At 41.1% G+C, this 16,194-nt stretch overlaps 1 protein-coding gene across 1 annotated transcript in view; it reads right to left on the bottom strand.

Annotated features, from left to right (window-relative positions):
- Positions 1 to 4,650: 4,650 nt before the first annotated feature.
- The window catches only part of LOC124593201 (cytochrome P450 9e2-like), a 30,239-nt gene continuing 18,695 nt past the window's right edge, over positions 4,651 to 16,194 (bottom strand). The window contains exon 8 of the mRNA XM_047131906.1: positions 4,651 to 7,393. Coding sequence (XP_046987862.1) covers positions 7,227 to 7,393 — 167 coding nt within the window. The 3' untranslated portion in view covers positions 4,651 to 7,226. The remainder of the gene's footprint in view (positions 7,394 to 16,194) is intronic.

The following is a 16,194-nucleotide window of genomic DNA, read 5'->3' as shown; positions in this document are numbered from 1 at the left end:
TCAAAGACCTCCTGACAGAACGGTGGACATACAAAAACTTGACGTGCCTTCCCAGGTAATGGGACAGCCCTGCAGGTTTATTAGCAACAGGATCAAGCTAATGAACATAGCAGCAGCCATCACCTTCAACAAGGGAAGTCTCCGTAGCCGTCACTCCCAACTACGTCCAAGTGAAGATAAGAGGAGATAACAGCATCGGACAGAAAGTAAAGCAGACTAGTGAGAGGTTATGGGTATAACTTGAGCTTAAGAAGTTATATCAGAAACCTGATTGCCTTTCATAACAGGTTTATTTAGATCGCCTACAACTTTGTGAGACGTGAAATCCGCAGCAGTTCGATAGGGCAATGCGTTACATCAGTAATGTAGTAGATTATAAGTTGTAAACTGTTGTTACCAATCATGAAGAGATCTGTAAATTAAAACTTAGGCGACTTATGGTACACAGGACAGAGTATACATACAGTAGTCATGTATTTTATGACAGGGTAGTTAACAGGACTGATATTGTTTTCAGTAATGATGAATTAAAATTACTACAGAATGGTAATAAATACGCTGTGAACAGAGTGTTGCGGAATGAAAACATTACATTAATGTTTATTAATGTTAGTTGAGATTAAAAGTACACCAAAGTTTTGTAAGGTTGATAAGGTACAGCATGATTTCATTACCAGGAGAGTTGTAGAGTCAGTTTACCGATGAATTACAATGAATAAGAGACTGAGTAACGGTCATGCAAATAATGATGTGCAGTTTATTTGTGTTATTAATTCTAAACTGAAAGAGGATCAACAATTAATTGTAAAAGCTGATAAGGTGAATATCTTGGTAATATTAAGTAACGCTGAATATAGTGAAGTTTTTTGAAGATAATAGTATTTCACAACTAGACTATGACCCCACTAAACAGTTTGTTACAGAAGTCACAAATGCTGTTTCTCATTCGATGACAAAACCTGCAGGTCCCTCGAAGTAATCACTACACATGTCCCCTGTTTACGGGCACAACGAAAGATTCATAAACCGAATGCTCCAATGAGGCCCATCGTTAATTATATAGGCAGTCCTGCTTGAAGACTGTGCAGTAAGTTAAATGAGATTTTGGTCACTAACTGTGTGTTTGAGTGACAACTCTGTGTAAAGAACACATATGAGCTGGTTGGGAAAATTAAGGATGTTGAGATACCTGATAATTACATACGGGTATCGCTAGATATTATAAATTTGTACACAAATGTTGCTGTAAATGAAGTCTTTTCTCCTGTAAGACTGAATTTTATTAAGGACAGACCTGTGTCGATAGGTGAGACTGATGATTTTTTATAAGTGTTAGAGCTAGTTCTGTAATATAATAAATTTAGAGGAGAGTTTTTCAAGCAGCATGATGGGTTAACAATGGGGTGTTGTCTGTCGTGAACGCTAGCTAATATGTTTGTCAATCATTTGGAAGAAAAATTTTTTTATACAGCAGCAGAAGTTAAATGGTTTAATCAAATACCATTATCGATATATTGGTGATACATTGTTATTATTGAATGAAGAGAATGAGGGATTAACGAAAATTTTTGAGGTGTTCAACACTCTGCATTCCAATATACAGTTTACATATGAAAGTGAAGTAACGATAAAATTGATTTCCTGGATATTATGTTGATGAATAGTAATGGAATCACAAATATGCAATTTGTAGGAAGCCAACAGCTGCAGCTGCGAGTATCGTACTTCATTCTGCTCATCATGACAAAAATTCTTCCTTTTAGAACTGTCAGCAGACTCGTTCACATCTGCAAGGAGTTAAGTGTTGTTTTTTAATTTGGTACTTGTTATCGTAACGCCACGCCTGTGTTGATGTGGAATTGGACCTGTTACATTAACGCGCCTCTGATTGATTGTGTGTATGGTCATCACTCAGTGTTACTGATGGTAATTTGTTGTTCCAGACCATATTCCGTGCAAGGGTACGAGAATTCTCTGTTATAAACTAAGCTGATGAAATATAAATTGTAACACTGTGTCGGAGGCACGGCACCTTGTATAGATGAGTATAACCAAGTCACTGCGTTAGCAGGCAGTGATATTTCGCCGTGTAATCTTCAAGTAATTTTGAGGAGTGTTGTTAAGCTTGTAACTTGATGCAGGCAGTGATATTTCGCCGTGTAATCTTCAAGTAATTTTGAGGAGTGTTAAGCTTGTAACTTGATGGCAGTCGCTTTCACAACATGTTAATATTCCCTACATCTCAAGCATTCTCGTCTGTAGCCGTATTTGGGCTGATTGTTCTTCCCTTCTGATGTGTGTTGGCAGAGTAGTCTGGGCAGCGGAAGACGCATTCCTGTTTCCTGGACGCGGAACACAGACGTGTTTTCTTTCTGCTGAGAAGTGATTTCCGTCGCCGCACGACTTGTAGGTTGAATTGCAATCGGGGGCCTCTACGAGCCACATCGTGTTGGCTCAAGTTAAGTAAATTAGATCGTTTGATAGTGCCGAGGCGCAGTGTCGTCAATTAATGGGGAATCGTTTATCTCCCCAATACTGTGAATTCAGCAAGCACAGAAGCCGAGCGGTTCTAGGCTCTTCAGTCCGGAACCGCGCTGCTGCTACGGTCGCAGGTTCGAAACCTGCCTCTGGCATGGATGTGTGTGTGATGTCCTTAGGTTAGTTAGGTTTAAGTAGTTCTAAGTTCTATGGGGCTGATGACCTCAGATTTAAGTCCCATAGTGCTCAGAGCCATTTGAACAATTGGAGTTACAGGAAAGGTTGATATATGGTGCTGGAGTTGCAGACTAAGTGTAAGTATTAAAAACACTTTTTAAAATTATATTTTGGTCAAAACTGGTAAAACATAACTTTTGGTCCGCAGTACTGGATTAGCCATTTTGAATTTTGAAAATTTGACTTCAGATTTCTGTTCAGCACCATCAGAAATTTATAATAGGATGTACTTTTTATGCAAATTGAACTAATAACAAACATACGTTTTCCATGATCTTTAAACAGGATTTATCGAAAAATGTTTCAAAACTGCATGTGGCATAAAATAAAAACGGTTCAATCTATTAACTTCTACCTTTGTTCCCCGAAAAGTAAACACTTTTCTCGGGAGCTTACACCTATAATATACGAAACTCTTTACCATTAAATATTTCTTGTAAAACAATAAAGAGTGAAACAGACCCCCCAAAATTGAACTCGTAGTTCGGGTTGGTATCATATCGTTAAGGTTAAGATCATTTCATTGTGGTTAGGTACTAGCTTCTATAAATTTAAGGTGGTATAGTCTAATGTTATCCCTTTTTGATTTAACTCGTGAAGGCCTACGCTGCACGCAGTCTGCGTACGTCAGACACGCTGGCCCTTGACCAAACCATAATTACGGACGCAATTTTTTTTGCACTGAAGATCTAAAACAGAGTTAAAAGTATGATCAATCATAACCCCCAAATAATTCCGTTTTATGTCTTCTCATTGTCTCAAAAACTTTCCAAACACTGCCAGTTTTGCTCATTTGAATGGGAACATGGCCTTAACGTATTTCTCAACAATTACGCCGACTGTTAATCTGGATGTTAAATTGGATGAAAAGTTACATTGTGGTGCGAAAATCTGGAGTTGCTCTGCTCCCTTCCATCCTTTCATGTCTGCGTGATATCGCAGGGGCAGTAGGGAATACTTACATCACAGCAACCAAGAATGGGAAAAATGGGCGTAAGAGAACTACAACTATGGTATGAGCAGTGCTTATGGCCAATAAATGGTCAAAATAACTTGTTTTTGATTCATTCCCGGTCTGCTTACGAAAACCATACTCCTTGAGTAAACCAACCGTCCAGAAAAGTGAGTGACATTGTAGTGAGTATGGCCTGGAACCACTAGACAAACTCAGCCTCTGAATCCTTTTTTTTTTCGTGCCTATAAAACATTATGGTCGTACTGTGTGGAGCTGGTTTCACGATAAGCTCCACGACATACCGTTTCGCATTCCGTTGCACACCATCACACTACATCTGTTCCCACTACTCCGTTACACCAATACGATTCTACGTGCAGCCTTTACGAGTGGATACGTGGGAGAAAGTCCTGCATCGTTTGTAACGCCCAAGGAGATCTCGCTGCTGCAAACCCTTGTGATGCACTTTGCGCGGCACTTTTCATTCCGTTTTAATAGGGCAAGTTAGAAGTTTGTTTTCAGCATTTCTTGACTGTCGATGATGTCAATTTTGTCAAATGTAATACATAAATCCCACAGAAGGTTGATCTCTGCACCTCCCGGACGCTCATTTTCGATCGCCCTTCTGATGCAGATGTTTAGTCGTTAGCACCTAATATTTTCCCTGTCGTAACTGTTAACACAACACTTTCTAATGAGCCTTAATGAAGACTGAACTAGCGTCCTCAAACTCAAGGTGTTCCTTGTAAGCAGCGTTAATTTTCTTTCCTTGGTTGGCTCTCAACATAACATATTCCGGCACAACTTAAAAAAAAATATGAATGTTGCTCATATCCTTCCAGCAATATCGTGATTACAGCTGTGGGACACTAGCTCAATTTTGGACAAATATAGGAGATTAATTAAAAAAAAATCTTCACAAGGAATTAGCTTGTTACTATTGTATTGTCAATCGTATGAAGAGCGAGTAAAAAATTCAGTGGTGTAAAACAATGTGTATTTTATTGATAAATAATAGAATACAATACATTTCATCATAGCTGTAACACACACATTAAATCAGCTGTCATTGAGACATTGTTAGAAAAATAATTTATTACAACAAATAATGCTTTTAAGTCAATCTGTCCTTAGAGCAGCGTTAACTTAAACTACACTCTGACTCGTTTCACAACAACAAATCAAATGCTCGAGTGTTGGGCGGGATAAAGAAGCTTGTTACTTATGGTTCTCCCTATTTTCAGCTTTAAACGCTGGGAGGGCAGTAGGAAGTAGCATTGTGTGTTGGATCACTGCAACGTTGTCATTTCCCGTATAGAGGCGGCACAAGATAATGCCATGGGAGAATGTGCATTTTGAGAAACTCAGTAGTCTTTACAAATCTACTTTAATACGTTTTACGATAGTGAACTGTGGCACTTCTTCCTCTGATAGCCACGGGCACGTATTCTCTGTTCCCAATATCGTTCAAGCAATCGCATTTCATGTGCCCTCATATCAAAAGGCTACCGCCGCAAACACTTGGACTCGGATAAATCCACCACCACAGTCTCATCTGTTATTGTAACGCGTAACTGTCAGAAGTCTTCGTAGGCTACATAAAGTCGTTAACAGCAAGTGGAGCAGTTGCTGTACCACACACCAGCCGAAGAGTCTTTGTTCCACGGCAACAACATATGTGAACCTCTACTACGCATCATCATCTCCTCTCCACGAACTACGTCCGCCACCGTTCCCCAATAGTAGCTACGTTAACCACGCGCCACAGTTGCCACTTGTCGACAGCAGTAAACAGAACGTGGAAAACCAATTGTGTGTCGCCGGAGTTCTAGCTGTATTGTGCGCACTCCGCAATTCATAAAAGCTCAAGGGAGGATCCCTTAACCCCATACCCGAATCGCGTACCTTGTTCTTCAGGTAGAAGAGCGCGTTTATGTTTTCGGGCAGACGAGTCTTCTGCACTTTTGAGAAGTACAGAGAGAGTTTTCATTCTCGTTTTAACTCTTCGCTTGAATCACTTCACTCTAACACATAGATTTTTGTGAGTAATTTGAGAAAAGTACAAAGAGACTCCTACAGTACACTAAATTTTGTCGGCTCCGGTCCCATGCCATATCAAAGAAAGACAAGTATTCATTCAGAAAAAGAAACCTCTGCAATGACGAAATGGCAGACTGTGCAAACTGAAATATGGCTCTCACATAATTTAAATGCTATCCTTAGCTTAAACATACCTCCAGAATATATTCTCATTACTGTACTTGAAGCTAGTTGTCATACAAGGTGTTTCACTGTTGTAGGTATAAACCAAAGGGACGCATGGAGAAGAATGAAACAAGCAAATAATCCTAGTAAATACAGGTCCAGATACCAATTCTTTCCCGATACAATGTTGTACAAGTGCAGTCATCTCAATGTTACAACACTGTTAACATCTAAGGCTACGTCTACATTTTTGTGTGGTTATATTTAAAAGCTCTGGTGTATTTTAGCCCTGCTGTTAGTGTCTATGAGCTGGGGGATGGTTGTCAAAGTATTCTGGACATGACTGTGATCTATTAACGTGTATGGGCGTCGATGAGGAGACGTGCTCAAGCTTGTTTTCACTCGAACGGTGGCCATGCCAAACAGCTGCAATGTGTTTGCCCTCGTGTATGTATCTGCTGCTTGAATCCTGAGGGACTCAGTTGTAAGATATTCATGTACTCGGTCGTATATGTTGTACTGAGGAAACAGTTGGTTTCTGGACCTATATTTATTGGAATTATTTACTGATATCATAGCCCTCTACGGATCCCTGTCGTTTGTACCCATAATAGTGGAACACTTTGTACAAGTTACTTCCTTTGAAAGCTTTTTCAACTTCCTTCTGCTGTTTGGGATATTCATGGCAATAAAGTGGCTTCTTGTCAATTTTGTAATGATAATGTAATATTATTTTTTCGCTTAACGTTGTTACATACCCACAACATGTCTCACTAATGTGGTTCGAGGAGTGGCCAAGAGAAAGTCGAAAAGCTGCTGCTGGTTGCGAAGTTCGTGTACTTGCTGTATGGCCGGTTTTGGAAAATTTGTGGAGTCCGGTTGCTGAGTAGCTAAAAGTTGCTGAGTTAGTGTGAACTGGTTCCATTTGCACTGGGTGTGGTGTGTTGGAAGTATTGGAACTCGTAGCTCATGTGATAGCGACCGTAACACATAAATTATGCACAGACCTGTTGGTAGATGATGTCTGCCACAAGCTCATCCCCCTACCCCTCAGGAATAGAACGTATTAAATCGTAGGACGCCACGCAATTGATGTCTCACACTCTACAGACTTGAAAAAGCGTAATCTGAGACACCAGTAACCTCAATGGCACGATCTACGTTCTCTGCTGCAAGCTTTCCCATTTTGCGGAGTCCATGCCATCAAGATACACTATCATCAGGGAAGTCAGAGTCTATGCTGACCTCGGTAATTCAGTAGCACCTGGGGGTAAATTAAGTTATACTTAAGTGCAAATCACAGAGTATATATATCAGGTAGCTTCGGCTCTTCCAATCACTTTTTAATGCTTCACGATCTGGGACTGATTCCCAGCCAGGCGCCACCTTTGATGGACAACATGAGGCTGTTCGGCTTGGTCTGCAGAGGTACCGGCGTCTTGTCGACCACGCGGAGAGTAAACTTAGACAGCAGGTAGATGAGCATCACCTTCAACTCCAGCAGTGCGAACCTCTGGGCTGAAACACGGATGGTTTATCCAGTGAAGAAACATACGTAAACTGAATAGCCAGCGCTGCGTACAGGTAAAACTTAGCGCACAGAAAAAATGCACGTATTTTCGTAGACATTTCTATTATTACTGATTATCGTAATGAAAACTGCATGCTCATCATATGGGAAGTCCGTCTGTTAAAATGTGGCGTCCATTTAGTTAGGATTTGAATACTCAGATGCTTGTAAGCAGATTGTTATGATTTTAGGCAGAGGCATAAAGCAACAGAATGCAATATGCCTGAAGATGGCATAAGCACCCTGAACCCAGTAGCGTTAATGAAAACAGTTCAGTTGCGACTGAGGTGGTTTATTACTGTTATACGACGTCACTCGTATTCCATGAAGACGTGAAGCACAGTGTGAGATGTGCAAAGAAGTCAAACTGTTCATATTATTCACGTGCAACACAAGGAATTGACTCAACATTACAAAAGTATTAATATATTACAACGCTCATTTTAATTATGTCATAACACAGAAATGTTAAATTTGAGTTTTTTGTAAAAGCCATGTTCTTGGGGCAGAAGCATTTGACCAACACAAAAAATTCAGTTCTGTATTAAACTTCGCAAAATTAGCCACAACTTATTTCAAATGCTCTGTTAGATTTTGCAGTACACTTATAGCTTCCTCCTGTGTGTACTACTTATTAGCCCTACAAATTCATCTAGAGGCTATTTTTGCATTTAGTATTACATTTCAAGTAATGGCAAACGTTATTTTCTTTATGATAAAAAATAACAAAATGAAAGGAATTATATAAATAGCTAGGAGTAACAATAACTACATGAGTCAGAAAAGCAGAAATTGTGCAGTGTGCCGTTAGGGTAGAGCTGTAAGAGGAGCGGAATTGGTCAGTGAGGCTGCTGTAGAAGGTGAGGCAGCAGTGTGATGTGATGGGATGGGATGCAGGGACACAAATAACTGGTTGTAGGTAAACGAGTACGGTATGAGCCTATACCTTTACCTCACGACAGGTGTTTCGCATGTACAGGTACGTCTGCTTGGTCACTCAAACACAGACAGATGATGGCAATGTGACTCTCATAACAAGCAGCTATGTGAGGTCTTTTCTTTTTCCAAGAAAACTTTTCATTGGTGCTTGGCAGAACATGATAGTAGTATTTAATAATATTAAATGGGAAAACATTTCCTAATGATCTGCAAAATTACATTTGTTTTCTAGCGATTCATCTTTCGGGTTCTTACGCCGTCTGCAGGTGACAACCGAATGTCGCAAAAACAGCAAGAAATGATGTGTGGCTTAAACACATAATTGATTGTGCAAAAGACGCATAGTGTTTACAAAGCAAAACATAATTTTTTTATTTGTCACACAGAAATAATTACATTTACTACAAAAGGGGGGAGGGGACAAAGTTTTTAAATGGACATGCATTTAACAAAGGATAAGAAACAAGGTGAATCTTTACAATTTGAACCTTGTATCTATAAGTGAATTTAAGAAAAAGGTAACTGAGTCTGACCATTTACTATTAAGCTGGCATTCTGTGCCATGTATTCGCTACCAAATAAACCAAACACGTGACACACAATATAATATTAAATCACCAGACTCAATTCACTCTTTCCTGTTTGTTAAGTTTCTGTTACAAATAATAGGTTCAAGCCATAAATACATAAACTGTTAAATATATCACAACGTAAGAATTTTGTTCCTCCACCTTTTTTGTTAATGTAATTTAATTTTACGTGACCAAAAAAGAAAAAAAAAATGTTTTCATATGTAAACATTAGGCACCATTTTTGTATCTTTTGTACGAATAATATCTGTGTAAGTCGCACGTAATTATCATCGCCTGAAGATGACCTAAGATCCGAAAGCCGGTTTGCAACCAAACAAATATAATTTTGCAGAACATTAGAAAGTGATCTCCTATTTAGCATTTAAAAAAGGAAGTTCAGATCAACAGTTTGTATATGACAGTTTCAGTGGAATTAAGGTTTCTCTTGAATAAAATTATTATTATTATTGTTTACATGATAGTCTTATTTATTATTATGTGAATCAGGATTGTTTATTTTTACGCTGTTGGAAGTCTTAGTACCATTTATAAGAGACATGATCATAAATCAATTAGTGCCGGAACTATGAAGTTTTCTAAGAAATAGTTTGATTGTTTATATAATTAAAGATCTGAAGTTAGTCGTTATTCGTTGCACTTAATAGAAGAGCTTCAGTATGAAAAGTCATACATTGGAAGATGGCGAAAGTTTTTTAATTAAGCCCATATGGTTTCGTTTCGTCACTGATGCTGTAACTCTGCTAGTTCTCCTCACAAACTCTGCCTCTCAAGTTCGAATTCTTCTTTTGTCTTTTTACGTTAACATCCAATTTCACTGTCATAAATAAACTGCGGGACTGCACTCGATTTGTAAAACTTAAAAACTTACTTCGCACTTGGTGTCTCTGATTTCCCGTTACTGTTCCAAATATTTACTAACATTACTTCAGTTTACTACTTATCCCTGCGAAACATAATGTCATCCCTCAGGTACCACAACTGTAAGATTTTTTCAATGGATGAATTATCTGAAAGAATCTCAGTAGCTCTAGTAATCTTAATTACGATTCGTTTCCTAAATTTGATTTCATAATTTTACTAGTCGTTGTGGCTTACTGTATTTGTATTGGCTTCGTGAGCAGAGTTTTAATCTTTTTTGATAACTAAGATTGAGTTAATTGTAACAATTACAGTCATGTGCAGTTAGCATTAATCTGTTGTGGCGTGTTTGGATTGTCCGGTGGAGAAAAACTGATTCTCAGTAACTACAGCCCATTTTCACTAATTACAGTTAATTTTCAGTATTATAACTTTCCAAATTGTTAGGAATAATACTATGTATGAATACAGCCACAGACTGCTTTTTTCTAGCTATTTAAATAGTGCACTTTATGCGCATGTTTCTGTGACATTCTGTGTAGTGTATACATATGGTACTTTCAAAGTAATTAAATCTCTGCTATGTAACCAGCAGCTAAACAGTGGTATTTGTTCATTGTAAACACACGATCGTATATGCCTAAATTAATTATTTTCTTTGCAGTTATTTGGTGAGCATCTTTGGCTCTTCCAGTTGCGTTATGATTGGCACTACCATCTAAATTCTTCTTCTTTCGTTTCACCCACTTTGGGGTACGCTGGATCAATCGTTTCTTTGTGCGTTGTTCTTTTCTTTAGGCCCAGTACTTTTTCATTCTTTCTGATTTTCTTCTCCTCCCTTCTTCCGAGATGAAGGGTTTGGACTTTTGTGTGGATTTGTCTTGGAACCTTATGTTTTCAACTTTAGTAATTAATTTAGCTGTTCGATCAATAAGTGAATTTTCTGAAATCTTTAATTCTACTAGGTCTTTCTCAGTTTCTTTAAACCAGTTGGGCTTCGTTTTTCGGTTACGGAAGAAGTCAAAGATTTCTTAATTATTAAATCAATATAAACTGTTTCGGCCGAAGTGAGTGCAGAGATGCTGTCATCATCAGCAGCAAGTTGCACACGCTGTATTTGCGATACGACTGCGTTTTCGGAATCGATGTCTTGTTTTCGAATCTCGTCGTAGCATGATCAAGTTGTCTAAATGATTAACCGATCGAATCTGTTAGAAATGGCTTCCGAGCAGCAGCTGAACAACGAAGACAGATTCTATCGTCTCTCGATGAACTGTATTGCTTGTTAACGCGGAAGTAAGCGTTGGGGCTAGACTGGGAGGTAGGAGGTTAGAATGCTGCTTATGGAAGACGTTTTCACAGCTTGACTTTCTCCTGCACTGGGAGGAAAGATGGTGTCTTAAGGTTCGCACAAATGTACCAGATTAAATTCCGAACCACTCCGTAGTGTCTCATGGGGTGAGGGCATGTGACATTGCGGCCTGTGATCCGTCCATTAGATGATGAGGACGCAAAGCTCAGCTCAGTGCCCCCCCCCCCCCCCTCCCCTCCGCACACCCGCACCCCACGATACGCATAAGTCGCGGTTCTCAAACTTTACTAGGCCCCAATGTACACAACGGAAGAAAACCTTTCAAAACCTTTCCAGTTAGGGAGCTGAACGCATCACACGGCATTTCCCAGCCAACAACAAACATTGTTTATAAGAACTGCTCATGATTGACTCCAGGAGTGTAGTTTACAGTTAGGCGGGACGCACCGGCTAATTTAACACACCGCAGCTGCGACTGGGATCAGTGACCTCCTGGAGTAGCCTCTTCATAATAACGTCGCTAATTGTGATGCTACGCGCATGCGCAATCTCTCTCGTGGAATGTCCGGATTCGTGGGTCCGTACGATCACGCACTGTTTTATCTTACTTCTTCTGGTTGGTTATTATTGGGTAAAAAATCCTACCGGGACGTCCAATTTCGGCTTCACGCTTCCGTGCACAACCTAACGTCGCAGAAGGTAAGTTCATTTGGGTGTTCGGGAGCTTTTTCCCCATATAGCTTGTTTAGCTGTGCTATTTAATGGAACGCCCAAATATAAACAAAGGTGTCCTCAACGTACAGCTGACTTGATCCCGTTGTGTGTGGCAACCCTCTGATTTCTTATGATCTTTGGGGTAAGTTAACTAGCAGCTGTGGGAATATCAATAATTGAACGTTTAGGCGTAAAAACGGTGCTAATTAACTTGCTGCGAGGGTCGCCTCAGAAGTTATACACACTGTAAGACAGAATCGAAGAAAATAATTAATTTCACAAAATACCTTCCATTCTTGTTTACGGCAGCTTCCCAACGTTTTGGCAATCTCTGTACACCGGATAGGCCATCTTCATTGTTGAGCTGTCTCATTACTCGGATAACCACACTACGTGCTTCGTCAGTTGTACCAGAACGTTTTCGACAAAGTTGTTGCTTCAATCTGGGAGACAAATCAAACTCTGATGGGTTCATATCAGGATTGTGTGGTGGGTGGGGAAATAATGAACATCCATATTTGTCGAGCGTTTCTCTCCGTGGTAGGACAATATGCGTTCTTGCATTATCGCGAAAAACCAGGACACCAGCTGCAAGCGTGGAGAGTCGGAACTTTTCCACTTTGACGATTGCTACTTCAGTTCTGGCTCAGAATCTTGTATACAGATTTCAACAAGTGCAACAATACTTTCAGGAACTGTTCTCCTGCTGCCAGATAACGTTGAAGCAATTCTCCTGCGATTCTTTTGCAACCTCCTTTCTGCTCTTCACTCTAATCATGCGGAACCCAACTGGCAGCAATGTCTCTCATCTTTAACTATTCAGTTCTTGTTCTTTAAACTGGAGATTCAGCCACTGTGACCTCATACGCAGTTTCCTCACGTGTCTTTCGTCGATTCTCTCTCAAAACGTCATTAACAATAACCTGAGAGGTGTAGTCTGTTGCAGCTGATTGCCTTCCACTTCTTCAGTTGTCCTCAATGCTTACCCGACCTCCACAGAAACGTGGAAATCACCGCGACACTGTGCTACGATCCACTACACTATCTCACATACACACCTCTCTCAAAGCGTTGTGAATTTGCGTTGGGTCCTTTACACGTAGGTACCCGATTTTTATGTAGGACTGTGCTCACTGCGTGTAATTCGATCAGGCTCGGTTTGAGCTTCCATTTTAAAACTGTAGTAGTCACAACACAGCCACGCAAACCGGTGTTCTGACCAGACAGAACATTACGACCACCGACCTGATGACGATGTAAACCCGTCCAGGCGCCAGCAGCTTCACCTGGCGAGGAGTGACTGCCAGTCAGACACACGCACAGTGCATGTAGTACCGGTGGGCGTCCTGTCCGTGTGTGGAGTGGGGAAGACGCGTGGTCTACCTGAGTTTGACTTGGGGCCTGAGGCTCGGCACGAACATTTCGGGAACTGTACGACTTGTCGGGTGTTAGAGGAGTGCTGTGGTGAGTATCTTCAACATGTGACGAAACCAAGGTCTACATATACATCTAAATATACATGAGTGCTCTGCTACTCACAATAAAGTGCCTGGCAGAGGGTTCAATGAACCACCTTCATGCTGTCTCTCTACCGTTCCACTGTTGAACGGCACGCGGGAAAAACCAGCATTTAAATTTCTCCGTGTGAGCCCTGATTTCTCTTATTTTATCGTGATGATCATTTGTCCCTATGTAGGTGGGTGCCAACAGAATGTTTTCGCGATCGGAGGAGAAAACTGGTGACTGAAATTTCATGAGAAGATCCCGTCGCAACGAAAAACGCCTTTGTTTTAATGATTGCCACTCCAATTCACGTATCATGTCTGTGACACTTTCTCCCCTATTTCGCGATAATACAAAACGAGCTGCCCTTCTTTGTACTTTTTCGATGTCATCCGTCAGTCCCACCTGATGCGGATCCCACACCGCACAGCAGTACTCCAGAATAGGGCGCACAAGCGTGGTGTAAGCAGTCTCTTTGGTAGACCTGTAGCACCTCCTAAGTATTCTGCCAATGAATGGCAGTGTTTGGTTTGCTCTACTCACAACATTATCTATGTGTTCGTTTCAATTTAGGGTATTTGTAATTCTAATCCCTAAGTATTTAGTTGCATTTACAGCCCTCAGATCTGTGTGACTTATCGCGTAATCGAAATTTAGCTGATTTATTTTAGCATTCATGTGAATAACTTCGCACTCTTCTTTATTCAGGGTCAATTGCCACTTTTCGCACCTTACAGATATCTTATCTAAATCATTTTGCAAGTTGTTTTGATCATCTGATGACTTCACAAGACGGTAAATGACAGCATCATCTGCAAACAATCTAAGACGGCTACTCAGATTGTCTCCTATGTCGTTAATATAGATCAGGAATAATAGAGGGCCTGTAACACTTCCCTGGGGAACGCCGGATATTACTTCTGTTTTACTCGATGACTTTTCGTCTATTACTACGAACTGTGACCTTTCTGACAGGAAACCACGAATCCATTCGCACAACTGAGGCGATACTCCGTGGGCACACAGTTTGGTTAGAAGACGCTTGTGAGTAACGGTGTCGAAAGCCTTCTGGAAATCTAAAAATATGGAATCAATTTGACATCCCCTGTCAATAGCACTCATTACTTCATGAGTATAAAGAGCTAATTGTGTTTCACAAGAACGATATTTTCTGAATCCGTGCTGACTATATGTCAATAAATCGTTTTCTTCGAGGTACTTCATAATGTTGGAATACAGTATATGTTCTAAAACCCTACTGGAAATCGACGTTAGTGATATGGGCCTGTAATTCAGCGGGTTACTCCTACTTCCCTTTTTGGGTATTGGTGTGACTTGAGCAATTTTCCTGTCTTTAGGTACGTATCTTTCTTTGAGCGAGTGGTTGTATATAATTGCTAAGTATGGACCTATTGTATCAGCATACTCTGAGAGGAACCTGGCTGCTATACAATCTGGACCGGAGGCCTTGCCTTTATTAAGTGAAACCACGTGCGGATTTTATGGGGCTGGGCGGTCCCCCTAATTACGGATGTCGGATGTCGAAAGCTGGCAGACTGGTAAAACAGGACAGGCGGCGAACCGTAGCGGAACTAACATCAGATTTTAATGCTGGGCAGAGTATAAGTGAGTCTGAACACCCAGGGCACCGAACAGTCCTAACAATGGGCCTCCATAGCCGACGACGCATGCGTGTGTCAATGTTAAAGCCAGGACATCGGCAACTGTGACCGAAGTCCACATTTGACCACTGGCACTGGACGTTGGTACAGTGGTGGAGCGTTGTTGTACGATCTGATGAACCCCCATGCCTTCTTCATCGTGTCGGTCGGGGGGCGCGAATCCGTCGTCTTCCAGGGGAACAGCTGCTTGGCACCTGTGCTGTAGGACAGAGACAAGCTGGCGGCGACTCCATTGTGCGCTGATGAACATTCACGTGGTAATCCGTGGTTCCAGTGGAGCTCGTACGAGGCACCGTGACGGCCACGGAGTATCGTGCACTGGTTGTAGACCACGTACAGCCCTTCATGACGATCATCTTTCCCGACAGCAGTGGCTTTTTTCGACAAGATAATACGGCACGTAGCAAGACCCAGGAGTGTGATCGACTGCTTCGAGGAAGGCAGTGGTGAGTTCACACTGATGTGTTGGCTCCCCAACTGGTCAGATATGACCTAGATCGAACATATCTGGGATGTGATTGAACATGGCGTCAGAGGTCACCGACCCCCACACCGGAATTTACGGGTGTCAGGTGACCTGTGTGTGCAGATGTGGTGCCAACTCCCTCCACCCACCTACCAAAGCCTCATTGCGTTCCCGCTGTTATCCGTGCCAAAGATGGACGAACCGGCTACTAAGTGGGTCGTCATAATGTACTGGTTGATCGCTATGTACGACTGTCACAACTAAAATCTCGTGCACAAGTGACATGAATTTCAACTCGATAACGCCACCTTAACAGTCGGGCATGTGCAGCGTGCAGGACTTTTGAAATGGCCCTCTTATGAGACACATAAAAAACACAGGCCCAACTGAGCGTTGAATGCAGAACCTATTGTTGTCTTGAGTCCGAAAAATTGTTTGAACCAGGTCTCCACGCTACTCTATGTTGTGCACGTTTCTACATACTGCATAACTAACGCAGGACCTATAGTGCGTATAATTAACTGTTACTGCTGCTCTGGCTGTATTCATTTCTCAAGGGATCACGAACTAACTCCAAGTGTAACAGCGGACGAAAATTTTTGAGAAGACTACCACCAGAGTCATTAAAAAAATTTTGTACGACTACACTGAATAAGTGGTACGCTGCGCTGGCCTCACAGTA

This window comes from Schistocerca americana, chromosome 2, assembly GCF_021461395.2.
Source record: "Schistocerca americana isolate TAMUIC-IGC-003095 chromosome 2, iqSchAmer2.1, whole genome shotgun sequence".
NCBI lineage: Eukaryota > Metazoa > Arthropoda > Insecta > Orthoptera > Acrididae > Schistocerca > Schistocerca americana.
Note: the sequence above shows the minus strand (reverse complement) of the source record. Positions and strands in the feature narration are given on the sequence as shown.